The following is a 27,035-nucleotide window of genomic DNA, read 5'->3' on the forward strand; positions in this document are numbered from 1 at the left end:
CTCTTGGCACCAAATCAAAGGCCAGAACAAGATGTGATCTCAAGCTCCCAGCTCATAATCAAGACAGATCTTATCAGATCCTCCAGCGAATGGTTAATGTGGGCAAGTTTTGTATCATCACCCTCTCCCCATCCTCTGCCATTGCTCCTGACAACCCCCCCGCACACTCCCTTCACCACCACCCCCAATCTGCGACCTCACCATCCGTCCCCTCACTCTCACCCACTCACTCACTCAGTCACTCTCAGTCTGAACAGACACCCACACACACACACATACACACATTAACACTACACACGTGTGTCTACCTCTGTTCGATTCTTGCTGCTCACTTCCCAGTGAGCTCGGAACAGGACTGGAGAATAGGAGAGAAAAAGAGGAGAAGAGAGGAGAAGAGAGAGAAGAGAGAGAAGCTTTACTCACGGACTGGCTGACATTCACATAGCCATCACAGATCTTGTAGGACACGTATAGAGCAAGGCTCCACGTGTGACTGAGTGGGACCTGCAGATACCCAATACTGTGCCTTGGGACCTGAACACACACATTGGGAGTTGTGCCGTGGTAGCCAGACACCTATTAAAGCAGAGAGGCGAACCCCAAGGAAGGGAAGGGGGCGTCCAACAAAAATCTTAGTGTTGACTCGAGCTCCTCCTCCCGTCCGTCTCTCATCCTCCTCTTGTCCATCTCTCCTCTCATCCTTCGTATTCTGCTCTGGAGTGCACTGTGAGGTAAGGACACGCATGTTGTCGTTGTCAAGTGCCTGTGTGTGCATCATCTTGAAATGTTCACATCGATAAACAAGCCTGGATGTTATTCAAACTTGTTTTCTACATCAGTCTTTTTTTTCTCTCAGTCTCAGGAGGTTGGAGAAAGCTATGTGGGGGTTTGGAGTACTTTGCATTTGTTGTCGGTGGGACAAATAGATGACGCAGATAGTGAAGCTTTTATGTTGTTCTTCTTGTTTTTATTTACATCCTTTTCTACATAGCTTTCCTCTAAACCATTGTATGTTTGACTATGACTGCTTGCTTGTTAATCATTTGTCTGGCTTCCTGTCCGTCAGACTGCCTCGTTCTCTGTGTCTCTCTGTCAGCCTGTATCTCAGTCTGTTCCTCTAGTTCCCCATAAGAGTTGCTAAGTGTGAATGTGTAGTGGGAAGTGATAGCAGTCGGAAAGAGGACCTATGCAATGAAGATCCAGCAAGGGTATGTGTGTGTGTGTGTGTGTGTGTGTGTGTGTGTGTGTGTGTGTGTGTGTGTGTGTGTGTGTGTGTGTGTGTGTGTGTGTGTGTGTGTGTGTGTGTGTGTGTGTGTGTGTGTGTGTGTGTGTGTGTGTGTGTGTGTGTGTGTGTGTGCACATGTGTGTGTGTGTGAGAGAGAGAGAGAGAGAGAGAGAGAGAGAGAGAGAGAGAGAGAGAGAGAGAGAGAGAGAGAGAGAGAGAGAAGGAGAGAGAGAAAGAAGGGGTGGTGGATGTGAGGGAGAGAGAGAAGGCTAACATACTCAGACACTAACAATGGGGTAGAAAAACAGCCGTAAAATCTTATCAAGGTCCAGCTCCCCCTACCCTCCTCCTCCCACCCCCTCGCCATATCATGCACCCCCTCATGCCATTTAATCTGTCCCTCCAACCCACTCATAGGAGGCAGATGGGACCCCTGAGTCTAGGACAGAAGGCATCTGACACCGTGTCCATACTGATAACAGTAGGACTGAGCACTCTGAAACTGACTCCAGGCCTGTGTGCACCGAGACACAGTGAAGGCTGATTAGAGATAGCAAAAATAAAGAAATTAGATAGGAGAGACTTACTGTAAGAGAGACAGAAATGAGAGATGGAGGAAGAAAGAAAGACGTGGTAATAAACTCAATGCCCCAATCCTGTGGCAGGAGAATGTCCGTGAGGACCATGTGTGTATTTATAGAGAGCTTTGGTTAAGTTCACTATTTTTTCTTTTCTCTCTCTCTCTCTCTCTCTCTCTCTCTCTCTCTCTCTCTCTCTCTCTCTCTCTCTCTCTCTCTCTCTCTCTCTCTCTCTCTCTCTCTCTCTCTCTCTCTCTCTCTCTCTCTCTCTCTCTCTCTCTCTCTCTCTCTCTCTCTCTCTCTCTCTCTCTCTCTCTCTCTCTCTCTCTCTCTCTCTCTCTCTCTCTCTCTCTCTCTCTCTCTCTCTCTCTCTCTCTCTCTCTCTCTCTCTCTCTCTCTCTCTCAGAGAAAAAGGTGCTGTATAGAACCTAAACGGGTTCTTAGGCTATCCTCATAGGAGAACCCTTTGAACAACCCTTTATCGTTCCAGGAAATACCCTTTTGGTTCCAAGTATAATCGTTTTGGGTTCTAACTCTTTCCACAGAACATTCTATTTGGACCCCAAAAGGGTTCTACCTGGGACCAAAAGGGGATTTATCTGGAACCAAAAAGGGTTGTCCTTTTGGCTGTAATTTGCTGAGGGGACGTATGCATATTTTATCAGCAGGCACATTTAGAGAAAAAACAAGTCTGAATGAGAGAGAAAGACACAGAGAGACAGAGAGAGAGAGTGTGTGAGAGAGAAGAGAACAGAGAGACAGAGGGGGTGGGGGGCAGAGGTCTGGTTTATAGTATGCATGTGGCACCAGTTATGAGCCAATGAGACATGGAGCTGTAGTCAACACCACTTAGCTTAATTTGTGTCTTCTTCCATCACACTTTCTCTTATTTTCCTGTCACAGTCTCTCTCCATTTCTCATTCTCTATTACTCTGGACCCCATGTCCTTCCCCTCCTCTCATTCTCTATTACTCTGGACCCATGTCCTTCCCGTTCTCTCATTCCCTATTACTCTGGATCCCATGTCCTTCCCTTCCCCTCCTCTCATTCTCTATTACTCTGGACCCCATGTCCTTCCCATTCTCTCATTCCCTATTACTCTGGACCCATGTCCTTCCCTTCCCCTCCTCTCATTCTCTATTACTCTGGATCCATGTCCTTCCCCTCCTCTCATTCCCTATTACTCTGGACCCCATGTCCTTCCCGTTCTCTCATTCCCTATTACTCTGGATCCCATGTCCTTCCCTTCCCCTCCTCTCATTCTCTATTACTCTGGATCCATGTCCTTCCCCTCCTCTCATTCTCTATTACTCTGGACCCCATGTCCTTCCCATTCTCTCATTCCCTATTACTCTGGACCCCATGTCCTTCCTATTCTCTCATTCCCTATTACTCTGGACCCCATGTCCTTCCCCTCCTCTCATTCCCTATTACTCTGGACCCATGTCCTTCCCTTCCCCTCCTCTCATTCTCTATTACTCTGGACCCCATGTCCTTCCCATTCTCTCATTCCCTATTACTCTGGACCCATGTCCTTCCCCTCCTCTCATTCCCTATTACTCTGGACCCATGTCCTTCCCATTCTCTCATTCCCTATTACTCTGGACGCCATGTCCTTCCCCTCCTCTCATTCCCTATTACTCTGGACCCATGTCCTTCCCCTCCTCTCATTCCCTATTACTCTGGACCCATGTCCTTCCCCTCCTCTCCTTCCCTATTACTCTGGACCCATGTCCTTCCCCTCCTCTCATTCCCTGGACCCATGTCCTTCCCCTCCTCTCATTCCCTATTACTCTGGACCCCATGTCCTTCCCCTCCTCTCATTCCCTATTACTCTGGACCCCATGTCCTTCCCCTCCTCTCATTCCCTATTACTCTGGACCCATGTCCTTCCCCTCCTCTCATTCCCTATTACTCTGGACCCATGTCCTTCCCATTCTCTCATTCCCTATTACTCTGGACCCCATGTCCTTCCCCTCCTCTCATTCTCTATTACTCTGGACCCATGTCCTTCCCCTCCTCTCATTCCCTATTACTCTGGATCCATGTCCTTCCCTTCTCCTCCTCTCATTCTCTATTACTCTGGACCCCATGTCCTTCCCCTACTCTCATTCTCTATTACTCTGGACCCCATGTCTTTCCCCTCCTCTCACTCCCTATTACTCTGGACCCATGTCCTTCCCTTCCCCTCCTCTCACTCCCTATTACTCTGGACCCATGTCCTTCCCCTCCTCTCATTCCCTATTACTCTGGACCCCATGTCTTTCCCCTCCTCTCACTCCCTATTACTCTGGACCCATGTCCTTCCCCTCCTCTCATTCCCTATTCCTCTGGACCCATGTCCTTCCCTTCCCCTCCTCTCACTCCCTATTACTCTGGACCCATGTCCTTCCCTTCCCCTCCTCTCATTCCCTATTACTCTGGACCCATGTCCTTCCCCTCCTCTCATTCCCTATTACTCTGGACCCATGTCCTTCCCCTCCTCTCATTCCCTATTCCTCTGGACCCATGTCCTTCCCTTCCCCTCCTCTCATTCTCTATTACTCTGGACCCCATGTCCTTCCCCTACTCTCATTCTCTATTGCTCTGGATCCCATGTCCTTACACTCCTGTCATTTCTCTCATTAGTCTCTCTCTCTCTCCCCCTCCCTCTCTACTTTATCTTTCTCCCCATCTCCCTCTCTCCCTGTAAAGCTTTATGGGTTGCTCACTCCTCTACTGAGATAATGAGATCCTCCGTACTTTGTAATGATGCAGCTGTTGTTGGTGTGGAACTTGGAGGTCCCAGGGCCTGATCAAGACTCAGATTCTTCTGCATACTGCCTATGTACGATTGTCATCTGATCTGCAGGGCACAGCCGTGACGCTGACAAACACACACCAACAAGAGGACGTTTTTGAAGACTGTGACTTTGAACAAATGCATTTTCTCTCTGGAGACAAGAACCAAGACCTGTAATCATATCTACAAATCATCACAACAGCAAGAACAGGAAAGAAAAAAAAACATCCCAATCTGAAAACGGTTTCAAAGTTCTTGCAGCTTTGTCTGCTGTTGTCAAAATAATCTGTATTCCAATTGGATTATACTAAATTGGCTGCTTTTCTCCGATAACAAGGGATGTAAAAGACCAGGAAAAAATACCGTATATTTAGAGAACAAAACCATTTCAACTACCTTACTATAAATAGAGGTATACAGTAAATTCAAAGGAATCCACTTCTGAGTGATATTTGCAATCCACCTAACACTTTGAAAGTCATACAATGAGGGATTTTACACCACGTGTCAAGCTGCACCATACAGATCCAGAGTATTATAGCAAGACAGTTTGCTTTCCTGCATGAATTATTCCGTGTGAACAGTGGAAATGTTACCTCACATTAATGAATCATCTGCTACTAGACCTCTTTAGTACTTGATGAATGGTAGGAGCATAACTATGTGATGGAACTGATGGATGCTTTTTACCTTTCCCCCTGATCTTTCAGTTCCTGGGGGACGGCATAGTGTGAATGATGGCAGTGATGGCCTGGCATCTCTGCCTGGCCGTGTCTCTCCTCTGTGGCACCCCCTGGCCCCAAGGACACTCAGCTCTGGCTCCTGAGAACGAGGTGCCACTCCGCCCCACCGCCTGGCTGCCTGATGGAAAGGTCACCACCATGCATCTGCCCAAAGGACGCACCCGGAGGTACAGCACAGAGACCCCATCAGGGGAGGTGGATAGTATTGCACACTAAATGTTAATGTTCCATGTCCTGGACATAGATTGAAATACTTAAGAGAGGCCTCTGTTTAATATCCTGCCTTTGTCCAACTTTATACTGTCACTACAAAGGGCTATAATTACAAGGTTACATGGTGATTTCCTGCGTAATTCTTCATGGGTTTGAGCAACAACAATGATGGCCTTAATCTTAATAGCCATTCCTTTAGTTGTTGGAAAGGCAGTGGTTCAGTGCTGTGGCCCCATGGACAGGAAGAGCAGCCCACTTGGCCCAGGCTCTGCTGATCAGTGCCAGTTGTAGAGCTCTAACACTGGGAGCTGTAAATTGGAATCTGGGCATCCGTGTGAGCTGCAGTCTGTCCATTGATGCATTTATGCATGATGAAACAAACATTTTAGAAAATGAGAAAAAAAATCTGCTAATGATGATTCTAATGAATGAATCAATTAATCCAAGTATTACCCTTCACAACTTTAGCATGGCACAGCTGTTGAGAAACAGCAGCACAGTAGCAGTTGATCCAGAACATACATGTAAAAGAAGGACGATGCTTTTCAAAGGGCAGAGTAAATATTTTGGTGGCTGTGATAACATAGAGGTCAATTACGTTACGTCTCGATATTGAATGACTCACCTTGATGAGTGATGCTGGTGACAGTACAAAGACGACCAAATAATGATGTCAGAATCAGCTGGTGTTCAGTTGGTGAGTTTGAATCTAATTCTATTGTGACGATGAACAATAAGCTTGTAGAAGGAGACTATAATGTCTAAGCACAGAGATGTGGTGGGTCTAATGTGGAGATGTGAGCAAAGAGATCTCTATCTGTACAGCGCAGGTCCATGGAAGTTCATCACGGATTGTTAGTTGACCTCTCCTTGTTAACTTTATGGGTTTATCAGTGTATGGAGAAAAAAACGGATAAACATTCTGTACATGTTTTAAATGCCTTAGTGGCTACATGTTACAGTACCTTTCTAAGTGTGGGACAAAAAAGGCATGAAAACGTTTGAAGTAGAATCCCTTTTTTGTGTGGTACCTAACTTCGTGCAGGCTGTACTTCACACTCAAGAAGAAGGTTGCGATGATGTCTGTGACCGTCAGTCCCTGTGACCTCCCCATCGAGTGGACCCTTGAAGCCCGAACCCTGAAGGACAAACCGCCTAAGAGTCTGCACTGTGAGTGTGAAACACTGATAGACAATAAAAGCAATTACACACAACACCCTCTCACATGTAATTTATATTCATATCAATTCGGTTTCATTACACCACAATCCAATTCAAACTGGAGACATTTCTTTTTGACATAGTGGCCATTAAAAGACTAACCCTGGTCATAAATGTCTACAAGATAGGAGAGACTTAATCAATCAATTGGTCTTGTTCTCTCTTTCCACATCTTTGTTTTCCTCTCTCTCGCTCTCTTACTCACACACACACAGTACTGAGCCCAGGATACTGAATAAAACCGGTTTAGTATATCACTGGACAATCTTTCCAAGCATTTTACCTTTTGCTTTCTTTAATTTCAAAGCAAGAAGGACAGTAATATATCTAAATGTCACACGTTTTTCCTGAATGTAAGAGAGATTAGACTGAAGTATTGCCAGTACTTGAGAATAAGAGAGTTAAAACATTTGCCATTTCAAATAAGACATATACTGAGTGCCAAATAGATAGGGTTGTACAGAACGGCATGCAAGTTCTACCCTGTACAGTATAAACTGAAATTCAGCTTAAATTAGACCTTTAGCATTCCATTGAAAATGTATCATATTCACGCCCAAGATCAGACTCTGCAGTTTTTATTTGTGATGCTATGGGCTAAGTGAAACCCGAAAAAAGAGCATATCTGGTGAAAACCTCTTCAAGAGTTGAGTGACAAAATAAAGAAGAGATAAATCTAAGCTACATAACTACATTTAAATGTTATAATAATCTATGGTTGTGCATCAAAAAAAAATGTACATCGATTAAACACAAAAGTTGCCTATTTAGGCCAGCAATGAACATCCTCCATGACCCTCACCAGCCTGCTTAGTTAAAATCAGTGGGTATTCTAGATGGACATACAGCTTTATGAAGTTAACAGCGACACTGAGTGTACAAAACATTAGTATTTTTCTGAGGGCAAAGGAGGGTGTAACTCAATACTATGAAGCCGTTCCTAATGTTTTGTACACTCAGTGTAAATCATTCAGTGTGGCTTCCCAACCTATGCCTAAATTATTCAGTTTGATTGTGTAACATTTTGGTACCCTTTCATTTCATTAATAAAGAGTAACTGCCCCTAAAACCAAGGAATCCCTTTGAAAACAGTATGTGCTGCATTGATGTCAGAAACATTTATTCTAGTATCGAAATTGACCAAAAAGTGTACATTGGATACATTTGGTAATAAAGTCAGTATCGTCAAAAAAACGGAGTGAAACCTCCGTACTTCACAACGAGTAAATGACGGTTGGGTTTGGATTAGGATGTCAACATATCATGCCCCCTTTTCCCAAACTCCACGTGCACATCGCCCCTCCGCCCACGTCGCTTCCCTTCCTTGAATGTGGCTTCATTATTTCATCGCCCTCAACGCGTTCAAAGGATCACGGCGTGAAAAGCCCAATACGGATTGCACAGCCAACAACTATGGTTTGCATGCCCTGCGGATGGACCCTATCACGCGGAATAGGTGGTTGGAGTTTATTGCGGTCTCCAGTGGTGGTGAGTATACCGGTAGCTAGTCCATAGACTGCTGGTGATGTATATTTTGATCATCATTATCACTTTGATCGCTAGCATAGCTAACTAGTTAGGTACCATGCTAACGTTAGCCTACCTCAGTACAACTCGATTTGGCTTGGAAACATGATAACATTTCAAAAGAAGGCAAATAATTAGTAGCAACACCTTTTGTCATGATTCTGATGTCACCAGATAGCCAGCCAACTAAGATTGAGGAAACCACCATATTTTAGCTAGCTAACGTTAGCATTGCTAGCTATCTTTGACGAACTTTTCTAGTAACAGTAATGACAACATTGGCATCTCTCTAAAGTCAATTTGATGACATCATCATATGGCAAAGTTGTTTCATAATAATTATTTGCGTACTTTAACAATGTCGTCATATTTCCATGCAGCTCTAAATTAGTGTAATTTAGACGAAACTGTCACATTAGCCCCAGAGACGAGATGCAACCCATGTAGGGCACAAATAGATACTGAATGCAGCTAGTTATGGTGGTACTAGCTAACTAATGTCTGACAACAGTGTAGTGAGTAGCAGCAACAAACTCAAACCAACCCAGGGCCATAGCAAAATATGTCATATAGTTGGTTGCATGGTGTAACTGCGTCACTGCCCTGAATCTGATCCAATCTGGAGCCAGTCAGTTTTACTTCTGTAAAATAGAATTACGATCCAAATTAAATGACGTTATTTTTCGAGCTCTGTTTATAATTGAGGGATGATGATGATAATCCTTGACCCTGTTTTTCTGTTAGATAAAGTGCACAGTTGGGTGCCAGACTGATCCCCTGGTCATGAATGGACCTACCAAAAGGAGCAAAGGTGGGTATCATAACATGTCCAGCAATGTGATTGCAATGGTTTAGAGACCTTAGTTCACCTGTTATTTTCATAGCTTCTAAGGTAAGACCTCAGAATAAAAGTTGTCATGCGACACAATTACTCTTGTGACACCTGTTGCCAATCTCCCTCAACGATGAAAAGGACACGCCATCATGAGGCCTCTGATAGTGGCCCTTACTGCACAGATGACACAGTCGGCTTCATCAACAACAACGGAATGTGTGTTATGTGAAAAGTTGTATTAAAAAATACATGGCTGGATAAACTAGTAGGCTAATTCCCCAGCCAAGCAAATACAATTAGTAGATACATTTTGGTTAAGTGCATTAGCAAAAAGCTTTGTCCTTTCTTTAGAACAAAATGCAATTTACTACTTGGCTGTCTATTATATCACCCTGTCACAGGCCCTCCCTGTCAACACAACCTCATAAGATTGCCTGCTACAGTTGTTCGAGAGCTGTCCAGTTTACAGCCAAACATGCAGCATAGTGAAGACCAACAAGGGGGCCCTCATCAGCATCATGCAGACATGCCCTGGTGTAACAGTATAGCTTTAGACCGCCTTCTGTACAAATACAGAAGGTAACCTATTTCATGATACATTTGATAACCCAATTGTGAAACATAATTTATGTAAACTGATATTATTTGTTGCTTATTTTCTAATTCTTCGATGCATGTAGTGTCCAGGGTATAACCAAGCCTGGTGGATCCAGCCTGATCGCTGTGTTCATCATTCTACTTCACTTCACATTTTAGGATATCTGAAGTGAAATAGAAAGGTGAACGCAGTGATCAGGTTGGTTCCACCAGGCTAGTCATACCCACCATTGATATTGTAATCGTGTGTGACCAACCAGTATCTTTGATAAGGGGCCAGGAGCTGATCTATGCTGCTATGCCCATCAATGGGACTCTGGCAAAGACCTCGCCTCACCTCGTGCCTGCTCACCAACGGTCGTCGATGGCAAGACCAGACTCACGTAGGTTTAGTCTGACCTGTTCAAACTTCTACATAAAACCTGTTTGTGTAACCCAGATGTTACCCATGTGTTCACAGAAACATGTATGGAGCCAGCACATGTAGACTTGCAATATTATGTGATGAAGTCCAGACTGACAGACAGGCTTGATACTGATGTTTTTGAATGGAGACCTGGCACTCAGCATTAAAATGTAACTAGACACAACTTATTTGTATTGTCTTATTTGTTTGTTTTTGAATGCTTTCAGTCAATGGGGAGAGAGAAACCTTGTGTATTCTGCACTGTGATTAGGGAACTCCTGTTATATACAGTATAACACACAGAAAGGTATGACCATACTTGACATGTTTGCCAAGGTAGCCCCATTACCACCAGACAAAATACCAATAGGCACAGTATCTGTATCACCTGGGAATGACAATGAAAGGTGTACATTATGTTAGCTGAACACTGCTTCTATGTCAGTGGTATTAAAACTTTTTCAGCGGGGACACCCAATGCCGACCCCATATCTAATGACAACCTTAAAAATCTGTCAAATTAGATTTTCACAACAACAAATACAATTGAGAACTGTTGTATACATTTACTCAATTGTATTTTTCAAATGATCTTCCTCGGTAAGGTTTGTATATTGTCCCATGCAATAATCTGTACTCTCAATGTTTTATTTATTATGTGAAGGGTTGTTTATTCTAAATGGGCCTGTTACTACTTTTGAAAATGATCAAAACTCTTAGGTTAGAATATCTACATAAATTCAGCAATTGCATTCTTCCTATGTCACTGTAGGATACTGACCTATTCAAAACTTCCTCCGGCATCTGACCATCTGCCTGTAGTTATTGAACTCAACCTGCAGGAGGTTTGTAATTGAGTTTGGGGGAAAGGTTCTGTCAGATGGGTGTCTTGGTGGTGGAAAGGATACACCCACATCAAACGACACCTCCAAGCCAACTCATGTTTGGCTTCAATCATGGCCGTCAATCCCATTTATTTATAAAGCCCTTCTTACATCAGCAGTTGTCTCAACGTGCTTATACAGAAACCCAGCCTAAAAACACAAAAAGCAAGCAATGCAGATGTAGAAGCACAGTGGTTAAGAAAACCTCCCAAGAAATGCAGGAATTTATAAAGGAACCAGACTCTGAAGGATGGACAGTCCTCTTCTGGCTGTGCCGGGTAGAGATTATAAGAGTACATGGCTATTAATGCCAGATCGTTCTTCAAGATGTTCAAACGTTCATAGATGACCAGCAGGGTCAAATAATAATCCCAGTGGTTATAGAGGGTGCAACAGGTCAGCACCTCGGGAGGAAATATCAGTTGGCTTTTCATAGCTGAGCATTCAGAGGTCGAGACAGCAGGTGCGGTAGATTGGGGGTCAAAACAGCAGGTCCGGGACAAGGCAGTGCATCCGGTGAGAGAGATGGGAGAATTAGAGGGAGCATACCTAAGATCACACAAGACACCAGATAAGACAGGATAATTACACCAGATAGGACAGACTGACCCTTGCCCCCCAGCACATAGACTACTGTAGCATTGATACTGGAGACTGCGGGGGGGTCGGGGGAAACTGTGGCCCCTTCGGCTCGGGCCAACCAGGCAGGATACAACCCGACCACTTTGCCAAAGCACAGCCCACACCAAAGTGATATCACTAACTTAGTACCCTGAGAAAAGGCGGAATAAAGCCCACAAAGTTCTTCCCCACCGCACGAGCCAAAGGGGACGCAAAACTGGATAGGATGATCACATCAGTGACTCAATGCCACCAGCATTTCTTGAGGCGCAAGCCAAAAAACTAGGCCAACTCAGCAGGTGCAGTTCCCCTTTATGTCAGGAGAAACTATAAATGCTTATGGTGAAAAGGGGTTCATATGAATAAGGTAAACTCTTTTTAGCACTTAATTGATTATAGTTGAGTACTGTATGAATTAAAAGTAATCAAGATGAATATAGAACTGTATTACTATCTTCAATGACTGTGAGAGCACGTTCTGTCTAGTTAGTGTAAGTCTGTGTGTGGCACTGTGTGCATGTAGGAGGCAGAATATTCATGACCTGTGGCTTAACAGTGTTTTCTGCACAGGGAGTACCAAGAAGAGTATGCCAGAGGTGTGGTGGAGAGGACCTGGAACTGAAGCTAAGATACACACCTACACTGGCAACGCCATGAACACCTACACAGGTCCTTCGTACGCCCCAGCATCTATCTACATCCTCAGGCTGCGGTCCAAGGACCAGGACACCAGGGCTACTGTGTACCTCCATGAGGGCTCTGGGACCTCCTGGGCCTTCCCACAGCTTCCCTCTGACTCCCGTGTCCGCACCCTGGGTGTAGGAATGACCAGTGTCACCCTCAGCTGGGTCCCCAGTGCCCCCCTCAAAAGGCTGCACACCCAACGCAGCTATGACTACTGTGTCCTCGTCAATCGCAAACACAACTACCGCAATCTTTGTGCCGCCCAGGAGGGCATCAGGAAGGAGCGGGAGAAAGACAAGAAAAGGGAGAAGGACAAACAGAGGAAAGTAACTGTGTGGCCGATTCTCAAAGACTGGTGGTGGCAGCAGTGGGATGCTGACACTGAGCTCCAGTCACCCGCTGCGCTCCGTGACGACTATGGTCATCTTCAATGTGTTTGTAAGGGAACAGAGAGCGTGTGCACGGTCTCTGAGCTCGTCCCTGACACGCAATACTACTTTGACGTTTTTTTGATTGACAGGCTAAATGGAACCAGTGCCGCATATACTGGAACATTCGCTCAAACACACGAGGAGGCCCGACCAGCTATCACACCACTTAGGGAAGGGGAGCTCCGGTGGGTGACCTTCCAGGATGGAGGCTCAACCTCTGGGGAGTTCTTTAGCTTCCGCCCCCGGGGCTGGCAACAGAGTGGCCTGCTCACTCTACAGAGCTGCGAAAGCAGTGAGAAGATCAACATCACTGTTTCCAGCAAGGGCAAAGAGCTCAGCTCCCAGGCTGTGGGAGAAAACCTTGCTCAGATCTGGCTCCAGGGCAGCCCTTCCTACCTCATCCACTTGGAGAAAGAGGGGACGGCGGCTCCCAGACAAGCTGCTCCAGGAGTGCTGAAGGCCTCAGTTAAGATGCAGGTGTCCTCCACTTACCATCGTCAAGGGATACCTTCGCTCCCCTCCACTCTGCAGATAAAGTCTTTCAACAGGCTCAGGAGCTGTGCATCTGTCACCCTGGCCTGGATGGGCACAGAGGAGAGGAGCCTTTACTGCGTGTACCGCCAGAGGCTGGGTAAGGGGGGAGGTAAGAAGGGAGGCACGGCACCCTGCCTGGGGCCTGAGTCACGGTCGGACACTGAGAAGGTCCTGTGTAAATACTTCCAGGAGCTCAACCCTCGACGGGCTGTCACGACAGCCGTGATCGGAGGCCTGGAGCCTGGGGTGGCCTACATATTTGATGTCTATCTAATGAGACGCTGGGGGATCCCCATAAAGTACAGCAGCAAGACAGTAAGAACCAGGAAGGAGTGCTGAGCTGCTGCCCACTCCTAGTCTCAGTCTGCAGCAGCATTGGACTTAACAAAAAGGTGATTTACAAAGACTTACCATGAAAAAGTCATTCTACTACGAGGGAGACTGTTAAGAAATGTGGTACACCCTGTGAAGAGTGGTCACATTTGAACACTGGTACTCATGGATTGGGTAGGAGTAGCAGAGGGGCGACTGCACACCAGCAAAATTCATTCCAATTCAGTAACCTGTGCTTTTTGTCTTTTTGTTTATAGTTGTTGATGATGTGCCAGTTGTCTAGGTACAAATTGTGTGACTGAGTACAAAGGAGGATATACGTTTTTGATTAATACACATTTTTAGTGAAGACTGTGCCAAAAAATATGCAACAGAAGCAGATAGAGATTTGATTATACTTTGCAATGGGGAGAGAGAACTTCTGGCAAGAACCTACAGTATATATTTAGTGCTGCATTGTTCTACAGGCTTAAAACACAGATAGGATAATCTATTGATGCTTAGCGCAAAGTTAATGTGTATCTTGTGTTCTGCTTTCGCATGAAGTAGATCAAATTTGTTAGCGACTAGCTTCATTGTCGTTGATGTATTATTGTGCTATACTTCAAATACACCAATAAACACACATTAGGTATCTGTATCCTGGAATCAACATTCATCAATATCCTCTTTTGGTTGACTTGTCTCTTTGCTTACTTAGTTGAGAAAACAAATTGAGAGATCAACACACCCCTACCCTATACTAACTGGCATTTATTTATCTCTAGGCTGCTTAGATGATTACTACAAAACTAAAGAGTAAGACTAAAGATCACAAATCTCAAATCTAAAGAACATGATTTAAAATACTTTCGATGACAATATTATTGATATAGAGGCAATAATGATTGAGAGATCACTGCACTTCCTGATTTGACCTCATTAAGAAATGCTAGCGGCCATGACTGAATTCAAACTTGAGTTGGTTTTTGGGTGTGGTTTGATGTGGGTGTCTCTTGTGTGTTTGAAGGTGGGAACAGGTAGCCAAATTATATTGGCAATTAGCTTCAACTGGCCGGTGTGAAATAGTGGCAAAGTTGTTTGGACTTTGGATAGCCTATCTCTGGGGATAGTTAGGGACTGTCAATAAATGACACAATGTAAATTGGACAACATTTTAATGTTGCACAACTCTTAGTTGTCTAATTAAATTATTTAAAATAATATATGAATTTCTGGTTTGATGTTTTTAGGGCTTTGGGGGGGTGTAACGGGGACGTCCCATTGAAGTTGAAATTTAAAATGGTAAGGAATGGTTAAGATTTAGGGTAGGTATGTCCCAAAGATCCCGGATAACACTGACCAATATCGAAAAAAATTGACCATGGGCTTTACAATGGCATCGCCTGCAGCTACTCCGAATTGATGATTACTTGGGAGCAGCCAGCTGTGGGCAGGATTAAATTAACCCGAACCAACCAAACTGTTAGGATATCCTTCATTCAGTTACATGTTTTTCTTCCTATCAATCTCAGTTTTGGACAAGACTGACTTTATGACCAACATTTATCTATTTACACTTTGTAGTCAATTTTGACACTAGAATAAATGTTTCTGACTCATCGATTCCACATAGGCCATTTTCAGAACGAGAAGTTTTGTAGGCGAAGTCATTTTTTTTTTTTTCATAAAAAAAATGTACTACTTTTTCTCCCAAATTTCGTGGTATCCAATAGGCAGTTACAGTCTCGTCTCATCGCTGCAACCCCGTACGGACTCGGGAAAGACGTACGTCCTCCGAAACAGAACCCAACCAAGCCGCACTGCTTCTTGATACAATGCCCGTTTAACCCGCAAACCAGCCGCACCAATGGCGTTTCGACCACGTGCTTTAAGACCCAAACGGCGTTTCATACGACAGAGCCTGGACTCACTCGAACCCAGAAACTGTAGTGGCACAGCTACTGATGCTGTGCCCGACCACCCCGCCAATCGCTAAGTCACTGTACCTGCTTCAACAGACAGAATGGGTGTTCGTCAACCTGTGCCTAAAATGATTGACACAAATAGTTACCACAGTCACAAAGTCATAAACCCCGCCCATGTAAAAAACATGTATCTTCTAAAAATGAGATTTGAAACCAAACTGCTAACTGTATGCCTAACACTAACCTTAAATTAAGACATATTAAGCACGTTTTTCATTATCTTTTACGGTAGACTTTGCGGCTGTGGTAACTAGTGAAAGACACACAAACGGAACATACGCAACAAAAAAAAGTGCGTTTACGCCTACGTACACTCCGTTGACAGGACAGCGCGCCAAATTTTGTAAACAAAGCAAGTGAAGCTTTCAACCAGATATCCACCATTTTGATAAAGAAGAAGGTTTCAAGGTAGGTAGAGGTTTTAAAACGCTATAACAAATAACGTTATGAATAACGTGTGCAGACAATAATTGTTTTGAAATAATTTACAGGGGCTTTCTGCACTGCATTTTTAAAAAAGAAAAAAAATGGCGACATTGCCACTGTTTTGGTAAACAAGAGGGCTGGAGAAATGTAGCGAAGTACGTAAGCGAACCACTCAAAATTGATGGACAAAACTACCTATGCATGCATACATACAGTAGCTACAGTAGCTACATTATTCATTATTCATCTCATATGCATACGTATATACTGTACTCTATATCATCTACTGCATCCTTATGTAATACATGTATCACTAGCCACTTTAACTATGCCACTTTGTTTACATACTCATCTCATATGTATATACTGTACTCGATAACATCTACTGTATCTTTCCTATGCTGCTCTGTACCATCACTCATTCATATATCTTTATGTACATATTCTTTATCCCCTTACACTGTGTATAAGACAGTAGTTTTGGAATTGTTAGTTAGATTACTTGTTGGTTATTACTGCATTGTCTGAACTAGAAGCACAAGCATTTCGCTACACTCGCATTAACATCTGCTAACCATGTGTACGTGACAAATACAATTTAATTTGATTTGAAAAAAAGGACTGAACATCAACGGGAATACAATTGCAGTTTTAATCATGTTTTGACGCTATACAGTGTTAGCCTAAAATGTCATTGTTTACAAACAATGGAGTTAAACAATATTGTATTTTGGGTTCTGATGGGGTATAGCAGTTGAACTAAGCTCATGAGTGATTTATAAGTTATATTCTTCAAGAATCATTGGCTATAACGTTATGTGGTTACATTTCTCCAGCCCTTAGTGATATATATATATATATATATATATATATACACACACACACACACACACACACACACACACACACACACACACACACACACACACACACTTGAAGTCGGGAAGTTTACATACACCTTAGCCAAAAACATTTAAACTCAGTTTTTCACAATTCCTGACATTTAATCCTAGTAAAAATTCTCTTTTCTTAGGTCAGTTAGGATCACCACTTTATTTTAAGAATGTGAAATGTCAGAATAATAGTAGAGAAAATGATTTATTTCAGCTTTTATTTCTTTCATCACATTCCCAGTGGGTCAGAAGTTTAAATACACTCAATTAGTATTGGGTAGCATTGCCTTTAAATTGTTTAACTTGGGTCAAATGTTTTAACCATAAGTTAGGTGAATTTTGGCCAATTCCTCCTGACAGAGCTGGTGTAACTGAGACAGGTTTGTACGGCCTACTTGCTCGCACACACTTTCCCCACACATTTCTATAGGATTGAGGTCAGGGCTTTGTGATGGCTACTCCAACACCATGACTTTGTTGTCCTTAAGCCATTTTGCCACAACTTTGGAAGTATGCTTGGGGTCATTGTCCATTTGGAAGACCCATTTGTGACCAAGCTTTAACTTCAATTGTCTTGAGATGTTGCTTCAATACATCCACATCCTCCCTCATGATGCCATCTATTTTGTGAAGTGCACCAGTCCCTCCTGCAGCAAAGCACCCCCACAACATGATGCTGCCACCCCCGTGCTTCACGGTTGGGATGGTGTTCTTCGGCTTGCAAGCCTCCCCCTTTTTCCTCCAAACATAATGATGATCATTAAGGCCAAACAGTTATATTTTTGTTTCATTACACCAGGGGACATTTCTCCAAAAAGTACAATCTTTGTCCCCATGTGCAGTTGCAAACCGTAGTCAGGCTTTTTTTATGGTGGTTTTGGAGCAGTGGCTTCTTCTTTGCTGAGCAGCCTTTCAAGTTATGTCGATATAGGACTTGTTTTACTGTGGATATCGATACTTTTGTACCCGTTTCCTCCAGCATCTTCACAAGGTCCTTTGCTGTTGTTCTGGGATTGATTTGCACTTTTCTCACCAAAGTACATTCATCTCTAGGAGACAGAACGCGTCTCCTTCCTTAGCGGTATGACGGCTGCGTGGTCCCATGGTGTTTATACTTGCTTGCTATTGTTTGTACAGATGAACATGGTACTTTCAGGGGTGTGGAAATTGCTCTGAAGGATGAACCAGACTTGTGAAAGTCTACAATTGTTTTTCTGAGGTCTTGGCTGATTTATTTTAATTTTCCCATGATGTTAAGCAAAGAGGCACTGAGTTTGAAGGTAGGCCTTGAAATACATCCACAGGTACACCTCCAATTGACTAAAATGATGTCAATCAGCCTATCAGAAGCTTCTAAAGCCATGCCATCATTTTCTGGAATTTCCCAAGCTGTTTAAAGGCACAGTCAACTTAGTGTATGTAAACTTCTGACCTACTGGAATTGTGATACAGTGAATTAATTATAAGTGAAACAATCTGTCTGTAAACAATTATTGGAAAAATTACTTGTGTCATGCACAAAGTAGATGTCCTAACCGACTTGCCAAAACTATAGTTTGTTAACAAGAAATTTGTGGAGTGGTTGAAAACGAGTTTTAATGACTCCAAGTGTATGTAAACTTACGACTTCAACTGTATATACAGTACTATTCAAAGTTTGGACACACCTACTCATTCAAGTTTTTCTTTATTTTGTACTATTTTCTACATTGTAGTATAATAGTGAAGCCTTCAACACTTTATTTATTTTTGCTATTTTGCACCCCAGTATCTCTACTTGCACATTATCATCTGCACATATATCACTCTAGTGTTAATGCTAAATTGTAATTATTTCTCCTATTGCCTTACCTCCCTAATCTTACTACATTTGCACATACTGTACATATATTTTTGTATTGTGTTATTGACTGTATGTTTGTTTATCCCATGTGTAACTCTGTGTTGTTGTTTTTGTCACACTGCTTTATCTTGGCCAGGTCACAGTTGTAAATGAGAACTTGCCTCAACTGGCCTACCTGGTTAAAGAAAGGTGAAATATATACAAATATTTTTAAAGATGGAATCAGGTAGTAACCAAACAAGTGTTAAACAAAGTAGCCACCATTTGCCTTGATGACAGCTTTGCACAATTTTGGCATTCTCTCAACCAGCTTAACCTGGAATGCTTTTTCAACAGTCTTGAAGGAGTTCCCACATATGTTGAGCACTTGTTGGCTGCTTTTCCTTCACTCTGAGGTCCAACTCATCTCAAACCATCTCAATTGTTTTGAGGTCGGGTGACTGTGGAGGCCAGGCAAGTCTCTTCTTATTGGTAACCTATAGTAGTGATTTCTCTGCAGAAATTTGACCATGAAGGCCTGATTCACGCAGTCTCTTCTGAACAGCTGATGTTGAGATGTGTCTGTTACTTGAAATCTGTGAAGCATTTATGTGGGCTGCCATTTCTGAAGCTGGTAACTCTAATGAACTTATCCTCTGCAACATAGGTAACTCTGGGTATTCCTTTCCTGTGGCGGTCCTCATGAGAGCCAGTTTCATCATAGCGCTTGATGGTTTTTGTATGCACACATGACTGTAAGTCGCTTTGGATAAAAGCGTCTGCTAAATGGCATTTATTATTATTATTATTATTATTTTTGCGACTGCACTTGAATACATTATTAATGTTCTTGAAATGTTCCTCATTGGCTGACCTTCATGTCTTAAAGTAATGATGGAATGTCTTTTCTCTTTGCTTATTTGAGCTGTTCACGCCATAATATGGACTTGGTCTTTTACCAAATAGGGCTGTCTTCTCTATACCTGCCTACCTTGTCACAACACAACTGATTTGTCTCAAACACAAAGGAAAGAAATTCCACAAATTAACTTTTAAGAAGGCATACCTGTTGATTGAAATGCATTCTAGGTGACTATCTCATGAAGTTGGTTGAGAGAATGCCAAGAATGTGCAAAACTGTCATGAAGGCAAAGGGTGGCTACTTTGAAGAATCTCAAAGATTAAATATATTGAGATTTGTTGAACACTTTTTTTGGTTACGACATGATTCGATATGTGTTATTTCATAGTTTCAATTGCAGATTTCCCTTTTAACCTAAAGTTGACAGATCGGGATGTGGCTACTCGACCAGTGTCAAGCACTGTTCAACACCTCCAGCCTCTATGGGGTGCTGGGCGTTTCCAAGGAGGCGACAGACGCAGAGATCCGACACAGCTACTACAAGGTGTCGCTCAGGGTTCACCCAGATCGTGCTCCCGAAGACCTGCAGGCAACAGAGAAATTTCAGGTGGGAAAGTGTCATCTAAAACACCTACTCAAATCTGCAGTTAGCCTAGTTCACCTTGCTAACTGTCTAGAGTTGTATTTTGCTGCATTTACCTAGCCCCTATCTTTCAGGTGCTTGGGAAGTTATATGCCGTGTTGAGTGACAAGGAGCAGAGGGCAGTGTATGATGAGCAGGGACTTGTGGCTGAGGAATCGGACTCACTGCAGCAGGACCAATGCTGGGAGGAGTACTGGAGGTTGCTGTTCCCTAAGGTAGCCTAACTATATAACTATCTAAAGCTGATTAACATCTTCTCCATACACCGTATTTACTTTTTAGGCCCTCCTGAGAGAACTTTTCTTTTTCATACCTTAGCCATAAAATAGTCACTAGACGTGTGTAATTTTGAGTAATGTACCTTAATCATTACAAGACTGTCATCAGCATCACCCAGTAGCATCTTCCTCTGTATCTCCCCAGCTTCTTGACTTTCTTTATCCGCCTGGAAGCAAATAACAAACACCCAGTATAATGTCACAATTAGAATTTGTTCTAACAGCCATCTCTCCTTCATTAGATCACATTGGAGGACATCCAGGAGTTTGAGAGGAAGTACAAAGGCACGGAGGAGGAGAGGCAGGATGTGATGCAGATTTACCTGCAGCACCAGGGGAACATGGACGCCATCATGGCCTCAGCCCTTTGCTGCTCTCAGGAGGACGAGCCCAGGATCACAGCCCTTATACAGACAGCCATCCAGGCAGGGGAACTCACGGCCTACCCTGCTTTTACCCAGGAGAGCACCAGGAAGAAGAAAACACGCAAACATAAGGTACAGTGTGCTTTATACAAATACTTGTACACACTCACTTCCTCTGTTGGTAATTCTTTTTAGTTCATATTTGTGAGAATACTTTGTTCTTCCAGGCTGATGAAGAAAGACAAGAAGCTGAGGAGAGGCAGAGAGAGATGGGACTCAATGATGCTGATGACAGTCTTGTAATGATGTTAAAGGTAAGTTGAATCACACAACCAAGATCTTAACTGGTGACTGTTTTAGGGGTTCAGGTACAGCATTAATGGTGTGTATTTTTGTCTCGTTAACAGCAAAAGCAGAAGTCCAGAGAGCAGAATTTGAACTCTTTCCTGTCTGACCTGGAAGCCAAATACTCCAAGGGAGGAAAAGCCAAAGCAGGAGGGAACGGAAAAAAGTGAAGACTTCAAACCCTTGAAGGTAGAGGTTAAGGTCAAATTTTTATCAAAACTTGACACCTGCATATGCCCCCTAGTCACACATCTATCACGTATTTCTTTACAAATTATCTTACTGATCTAAGCTCCGCTAGCACCTCTGCTGAAAGTAGAATATGGCTTCTACTGCAGTGAGGTGAATTGTCCAAGTACTTAAACAGCCCCTCTATTCCCTCGAAAGTCTCCTGTGCCTTACACTAAGCCCTCATCACATTAAGGTTTGTTAGGAAAACATCTAACACCTACCTTTTAGTTGGAGTCTCTCTAAGGCTTGTCTTTTCTCTTCCCATTAAGGTATGCTATGTGAAACCCCAAAGTTTTGTGCATGTCTTTTTTACATGGGAAAATAAAGGTAATGTGCTTATAAAAGTACAAAGCAGCCAGTCGAAGCATGTCAGTGTTCAAAAGGCTTTTGTTTCTCCCTGCATAGTTGGACTTGCCATTCGGGTCATCCTACGAAAATTGTCTTTCCTGTCCCCTACCTTAACCACCAGGAAAAACACTTATGTTAGATAATGACATGTTGTTTTAATTTAAGTGTTTTGTTAATAAAACATATGTAAAACAGATATTGCAAACTATTTGTATATAGTGCTTTTGGAAAGTATTCAGACCCCTTGATTTCCCCCCCCCCCCACAGTACTACTTTACAGCCTTATTCTAAAATGTATTAAAAAACATGTTTTTCCTCAATCGACACAATACCCCATAATGACAAAGCAAAAACCGTTTTAGACATTTTTGCAAATTTATTTAAAATGAGCTGTCATATTTACATAAATATTCAGACGCTTTACTCAGTGCCTTGTTGAAGCACCTTTGGCAGCGATTACAGCCTCAAGTATTCTTGGGTATGACGCTACAAGCTTGGCACACCTGTATTTGGGGAGTTTCTCCCATTCTTCTCTGCAGATCCTCTCAAGCTCTGTCAGGTTGGATAGGGATCGTCGCTGTACAGCTATTTTCAGGTCTCTCCAGAGATGTTCGATTGGGTTCAATTCCGGGCTCTGGCTGGGCCACTCAATGACATTCATAGCCTTGTCCCAAAGCCACTCCTGCATTGTCTTGGCTGTGCGCTTAGGGTCGTTGTCCTGTTGGAAGGTGAAACTTTGCCCCAGTCTGAGGTCCTGAGCACTCTGGAGCAGGTTTTCATCAAGGATCGCGCTGTACTTTGCTCTGTTCATCTTTCCCTTTATCCTGACTAGTCTCCCAGTCCCTGACACTGGAAAATATCCCCACAGCATGATGCTGCCACCACCATGCTTCACTATAGGGATGGTGCCACGTTTCTTCCAGACGTGACGCTTGGCATTCTGGCCAAAGAGTTAAATCTTGGTTTCATCAAGATTCATCTATAACGTAACAAAATGTGGAAAAGGGGAAGGGGTCTGAAAACTTTCCAAATGCACTATATATACACAGTTGAAGTCAGACGTACATACATTTAAACTCAGTATTTCACAATTCCTGACATTTAATCCTAGTAAGAATTCCCTGTCTTAGGTCAGTTAGGATCACCACTTTATTTTAAGAATGTGAAATGTCAGAATAATAGTTGAGAGTAATTTGTTTCAGCTTTTATTTCTTTTATCACATTCACAGTGGGTCAGACGTTTACATACACTCAATTAGTATTTGGTAGCATTGCCTTTAAATTGTTTAACTTGGGTCAAACGTTTCAGGCCCATTCCTCCTGACAGAGCTGGTGTAGCTGAGTCAGGTTTGTAGGCCTCCTTGCTCGCACATGCTTTTTCAGTTCTGCCCACAAATTTTCCATAGGATTGAGGTCGGGGCTTTGTGATGGCTACTCCAAAACCTTGACTTTGTGGTCATTAAGCCATTTTTCCACAACTTTGGAAGTATGCTTGGGGTCATTGTCCATTTGGAAGACCCATTTGCGACCAAGCTTTAAATTCCTGACTGATGTCTTGAGATGTTGCTTCAATATATCCACGTAATTTTCCTCCTTCATGATGCCATCTATTTTGTGGAGTGCACCAGTCCCTCCTGCAGCAAAGCACCCCCACAACATGATGCTGCCACCCCCGTGCTTCAAGGTTGGGATGGTGTTCTTCGGCTTGCAAGCCTCCCCCCTTTTCCTCCAAACATAACGATGGTCATTATGGCCAATCAGTTCTATTTTTGTTTCATCAGACCAGAGGACATTTCTCCAAAAGGTACGATCTTTGTTCTCATGTACAGTTGCAAACCGTAGTCTGGCTTTTTTTATGGCAGTTTTGGAGCAGTGGCTTATTTCTTGTTGAGCGGACTTTCAGGTCATGTCGATATAGGACTCGTTTTACTGTGGATATAGATACATTTGTACCTGTTTCCTCCAGCATCTTCACAAGGTCCTTTGCTGTTGTTCTGGGATTGATTTGCACTTTTCGCACCAAGTACGTTAATCTCTAGGAGACCAAATGCGTCTCCTTAGCAGTATGACGGCTGCGCGGTCCCATGGTGTTTATACTTGCTCACTATTGTTTGTACAGATGAACGTGGTACCTTCAGGCATTTAGAAATTGCTCCCAAGGATGAACCAGACTTGAAGGTCAATTTTTAAATTTTTTTGGAGGTCTTGGCTGATTTCTTTTCCTATTCCCATGATGTCAAGCAGAGGCACTGAGTTTGAAGGTTGGCCTTGAAATACATCCACAGATACACCTCCAATTTACTCAAATGATGTCTCAATTAGCGTCGGAAGCGTCTCAAGCCATGACATAATTTTCTTGAATTTCCCAAGCTGTTTAAAAGCACAGTCAATTTAGTGTATGTAAACCTCTGACCCATTGGAATTGTGATTACATTAAATAATCTGTTTGTAAACAATTGTTGGAAAAAGGACTTGTGTCATGCAAAGTAGATGTCCTAACCGACTTGCCAAAAGTTTGTTAACAAGAAATTTGTGGAGTGGTTGAAAAATGAGTTAATCCAACCTAAGTCTATGTAAACTTCTGACTTCAACTGTATATATTTCGTAGAAAATATATTTTTCTCCCACTCTAAATGTCATAATACATTAGAAAGTATTAGTTATTTAGTGGATTACTTAAACTAATGTCAACTAAATATAACTAATTTACAGGGAATAGCTATCCCTCAATTTCATGTCAATGGTGTTACGCCATTAAATAACATTTATAAAAGCAACATCCTTGTGAACTTCTTCCTGGGTCAAATGTTCATTGGAGCTGTTTTGAAAAGCACATGGTGAGTCTGCAGTAGAGGTCGACCGATTATGATTTTTCAATGCCGACGCCGATTATTGGATGACCAAAAAAAGCTGATAACGATTAATTGGCCGATTTGTATTTATTTATTTGTAATAATGACAATTACAACAATACTGAATGAACACTTATTTTAACTTAATATAATACATCAATAAAAATCAATTTAGTCTCAAATAAATAATGAAACATGTTCAATTTGGTTTAAATAATGCAAAAACAAAGTGTTGGAGAAGTAAAAGTACAATATGTGCCATGTAAAAAAGCTAACGTTTTACTTCCTTGCTCAGACTATGAGAACATATGAAAGTTGGTGGTTCCTTTTAACATGAGACTTCAATATTCCAAGGTTAAGAGGTTTTAGGTTGTAGTTCATAAGGTATTTATAGGACTATTTCTCTCTATACCATTTGTATTTCATATACCTTTGACTATTGGATGTTCTTATAGGCACTTTAGTATTGCCAGTGTAACAGTATAGCTTCCGTCCCTCTCCTCGCCCCTACCTGGGCTCGAACCAGGAGCACATCAACAACAGCCACACTCGGCTCCACAAAAGCCGTGGCCCATGCAGAGCAAGGGGAATAACTACTCAAAGTCTCAGAGCGATTGACGTTTGAAACGCTATTAGCGCGCACTCCACTAACTAGCTAGCCATTTCACATCGGTTACACCAGCCATTAGGCTGATAGACTTGAAGTCATAAACAGCGCTGTGCTGTTTGAATGAATGCTGTTTGAATGAATGCTTACGAGCCTGCTGCTGCCTACCATCGCTCAGTCAGACTGCTCTATCAAATATCAAATCATAGACTTCATTATAACATAACACACAGAAATACGAGCCTTTGGTCATTAATATGGTCGAATCCGGAAACTATCATGTCGAAAACAAAACGTTTATTATTTCAGTGAAATACGGAACCGTTCGGTATTTTATCTAACGGGTGGCATCCATAAGTCTAAATATTCTTGTTACATTGTACAACCTTCAATGTTATGTCATAATTACGTACAATTCTGGCAACTTAGTTCGCAATGAGCCAGGCAACCCAAACTGTTGCATATACCGACTCTGTGCAATGAACGCAAGAGAAGTGACACCATTTCACCTGGTTAATATTGCCTAACCTGGATTTCTTTTAGCTAAATATGCAGGTTTAAAAATATATACTTTTGTTTATTGATTTTAAGAAAGGCATTGGTGTTTATGGTCAGGTAGTCGTGCAAAGATATTGCTTTTGTTCGCAAATGCTCTTTTGTTAAATCATCCCCCAGCTTTGCATCGATTATATGCAATGCAGGACACACTAGATAAACAAGTAATATCATCAACCATGTGTAGTTATAACTAGTGATTATGATTGTTTTTTTATAAGATAAGTTTAATGCTAGCTAGCATCTTACCTTGGCTTCTACTGCATTCACGTAACAGGCAGGCTCCTCGTGGAGTGCAATGAGAGGCAGGTGGTTAGAGCGTTGGACTAGTTAACCGTAAGGTTGCAAGATTGAATCCCAGAGCTGATAAGGTAAAAATCTGTAGTTCTGCCCCTGAACAAGGCAGTTAACCCACCGTTCCTTGGCCGTCATTGAAAATAAGAATGTGTTCTTAACTGACTTGCCTAGTTAAATAAAGGTGTAAAAAAAAAGTTTTATTTTTTAAAATTTTTTAATCGCCATCCAAAAATACCGATTTCCGATTGTTATGAAAACTTGAAATCGTCTCTAATTAATCGGCCATTCCGATTAATCTGTCGACCACTAGTCTGCAGTCTTTTCATGTTAGCAATTATGATTAATTTGGTAATTTCATGCGACGCTTTAAGATCAGTCACTGGTGTTACAGTTTATAGTATGGGGAAAAGGAAATTTGTTTAAAATAATTGATCAAATCACATGATTAAGTAATTTATTCACAATTTAAGAAGTGTGGTTTGAGCTACTGTGGCCACCATCTTAGATATTCTATATTTTCTGCAGATTTTTTTTCCTGGTTAATGTTCCTGCTGTTTTTATTAGAACAGTCTGAAGGTTTGTCACTGGTGTTATAGAAGAATATGTTTTGTTTAAATAATTTATATATTATCATTAACCTTTTTCGTCTTGGATTATATATGTAAAGTAAATACTCAAATTACATTCTGGAAAGCCTTAATTGTCATTCAAATATAGGGAACACCGGTGACAAAGGCAACACACGCATTTTAATGTAATATACAAAAAATAATATGCTGTAATTTATTTTCATTAACATTGTTACGGCATTAACTATTATGACTAATTTGTAAAAACTTTTTATTGGCTGGTCAAAAAGCCACCATTTTCATAGAACGACTCATTCCCTGCATAGAAGAATTTCAGAGTATAGAGATCAGAGAACATAAA

The 27,035-nt window shown here is 42.3% G+C and overlaps 2 protein-coding genes and 1 long non-coding RNA gene across 10 annotated transcripts; 2 read left to right on the plus strand and 1 right to left on the minus strand.

The window, feature by feature from the left end:
- The first annotated feature begins 257 nt into the window (after nt 1–257).
- On the plus strand, nt 258–14,254 carry LOC118369767 (protein NDNF-like). 6 transcript variants are annotated; one of them, XM_035754447.2, is made up of 5 exons: nt 7,947–8,250; nt 9,034–9,100; nt 9,526–9,703; nt 9,995–10,104; nt 12,203–14,254. In XM_035754447.2, exons 1-5 carry the CDS (start codon nt 7,990–7,992, stop codon nt 13,618–13,620), a joined length of 2,034 nt encoding a protein of 677 aa, XP_035610340.1. In that variant the 5' UTR covers nt 7,947–7,989; the 3' UTR covers nt 13,621–14,254. The 6 variants fall into 6 exon arrangements, 5 of the variants coding, with proteins under 5 accessions (XP_035610342.1, XP_035610344.1, XP_035610340.1 ...); XM_035754448.2 differs by lacking the exon at nt 7,947–8,250 and adding an exon at nt 8,258–8,415; XM_035754449.2 differs by lacking the exons at nt 7,947–8,250; nt 9,034–9,100; nt 9,526–9,703; nt 9,995–10,104 and adding exons at nt 258–731; nt 5,296–5,495; nt 6,587–6,711.
- A 2,386-nt stretch (nt 14,255–16,640) lies between these two features.
- On the minus strand, nt 16,641–20,969 carry LOC118369770 (uncharacterized). Its single transcript, XR_004822672.2, has 3 exons — nt 20,829–20,969; nt 20,589–20,672; nt 16,641–20,167 (listed from the first exon to the last, which is right to left on the minus strand). It is a non-coding gene; the product is annotated as an uncharacterized LOC118369770 (long non-coding RNA).
- LOC118369768 (dnaJ homolog subfamily C member 9-like) lies at nt 20,018–24,571 on the plus strand. Of its 3 annotated transcripts, none has more exons than XM_035754452.2 (6): nt 20,018–20,191; nt 20,302–20,442; nt 20,748–21,002; nt 21,098–21,184; nt 21,278–21,404; nt 21,716–24,571. In XM_035754452.2, the coding sequence occupies exons 1-5, from the start codon at nt 20,018–20,020 to the stop codon at nt 21,383–21,385; spliced, it is 765 nt and encodes a 254-aa protein (XP_035610345.1). In that variant the 3' UTR covers nt 21,386–21,404; nt 21,716–24,571. The 3 variants fall into 3 exon arrangements, with proteins under 3 accessions (XP_035610345.1, XP_035610347.1, XP_052354595.1); XM_035754454.2 differs by having other exon boundaries at nt 21,852–24,571; XM_052498635.1 differs by having other exon boundaries at nt 21,278–24,571.
- Nucleotides 24,572–27,035: the final 2,464 nt, after the last annotated feature.

The sequence above is a fragment of the Oncorhynchus keta genome, chromosome 36 (assembly GCF_023373465.1).
Source record: "Oncorhynchus keta strain PuntledgeMale-10-30-2019 chromosome 36, Oket_V2, whole genome shotgun sequence".
NCBI classification, from domain to species: domain Eukaryota; kingdom Metazoa; phylum Chordata; class Actinopteri; order Salmoniformes; family Salmonidae; genus Oncorhynchus; species Oncorhynchus keta.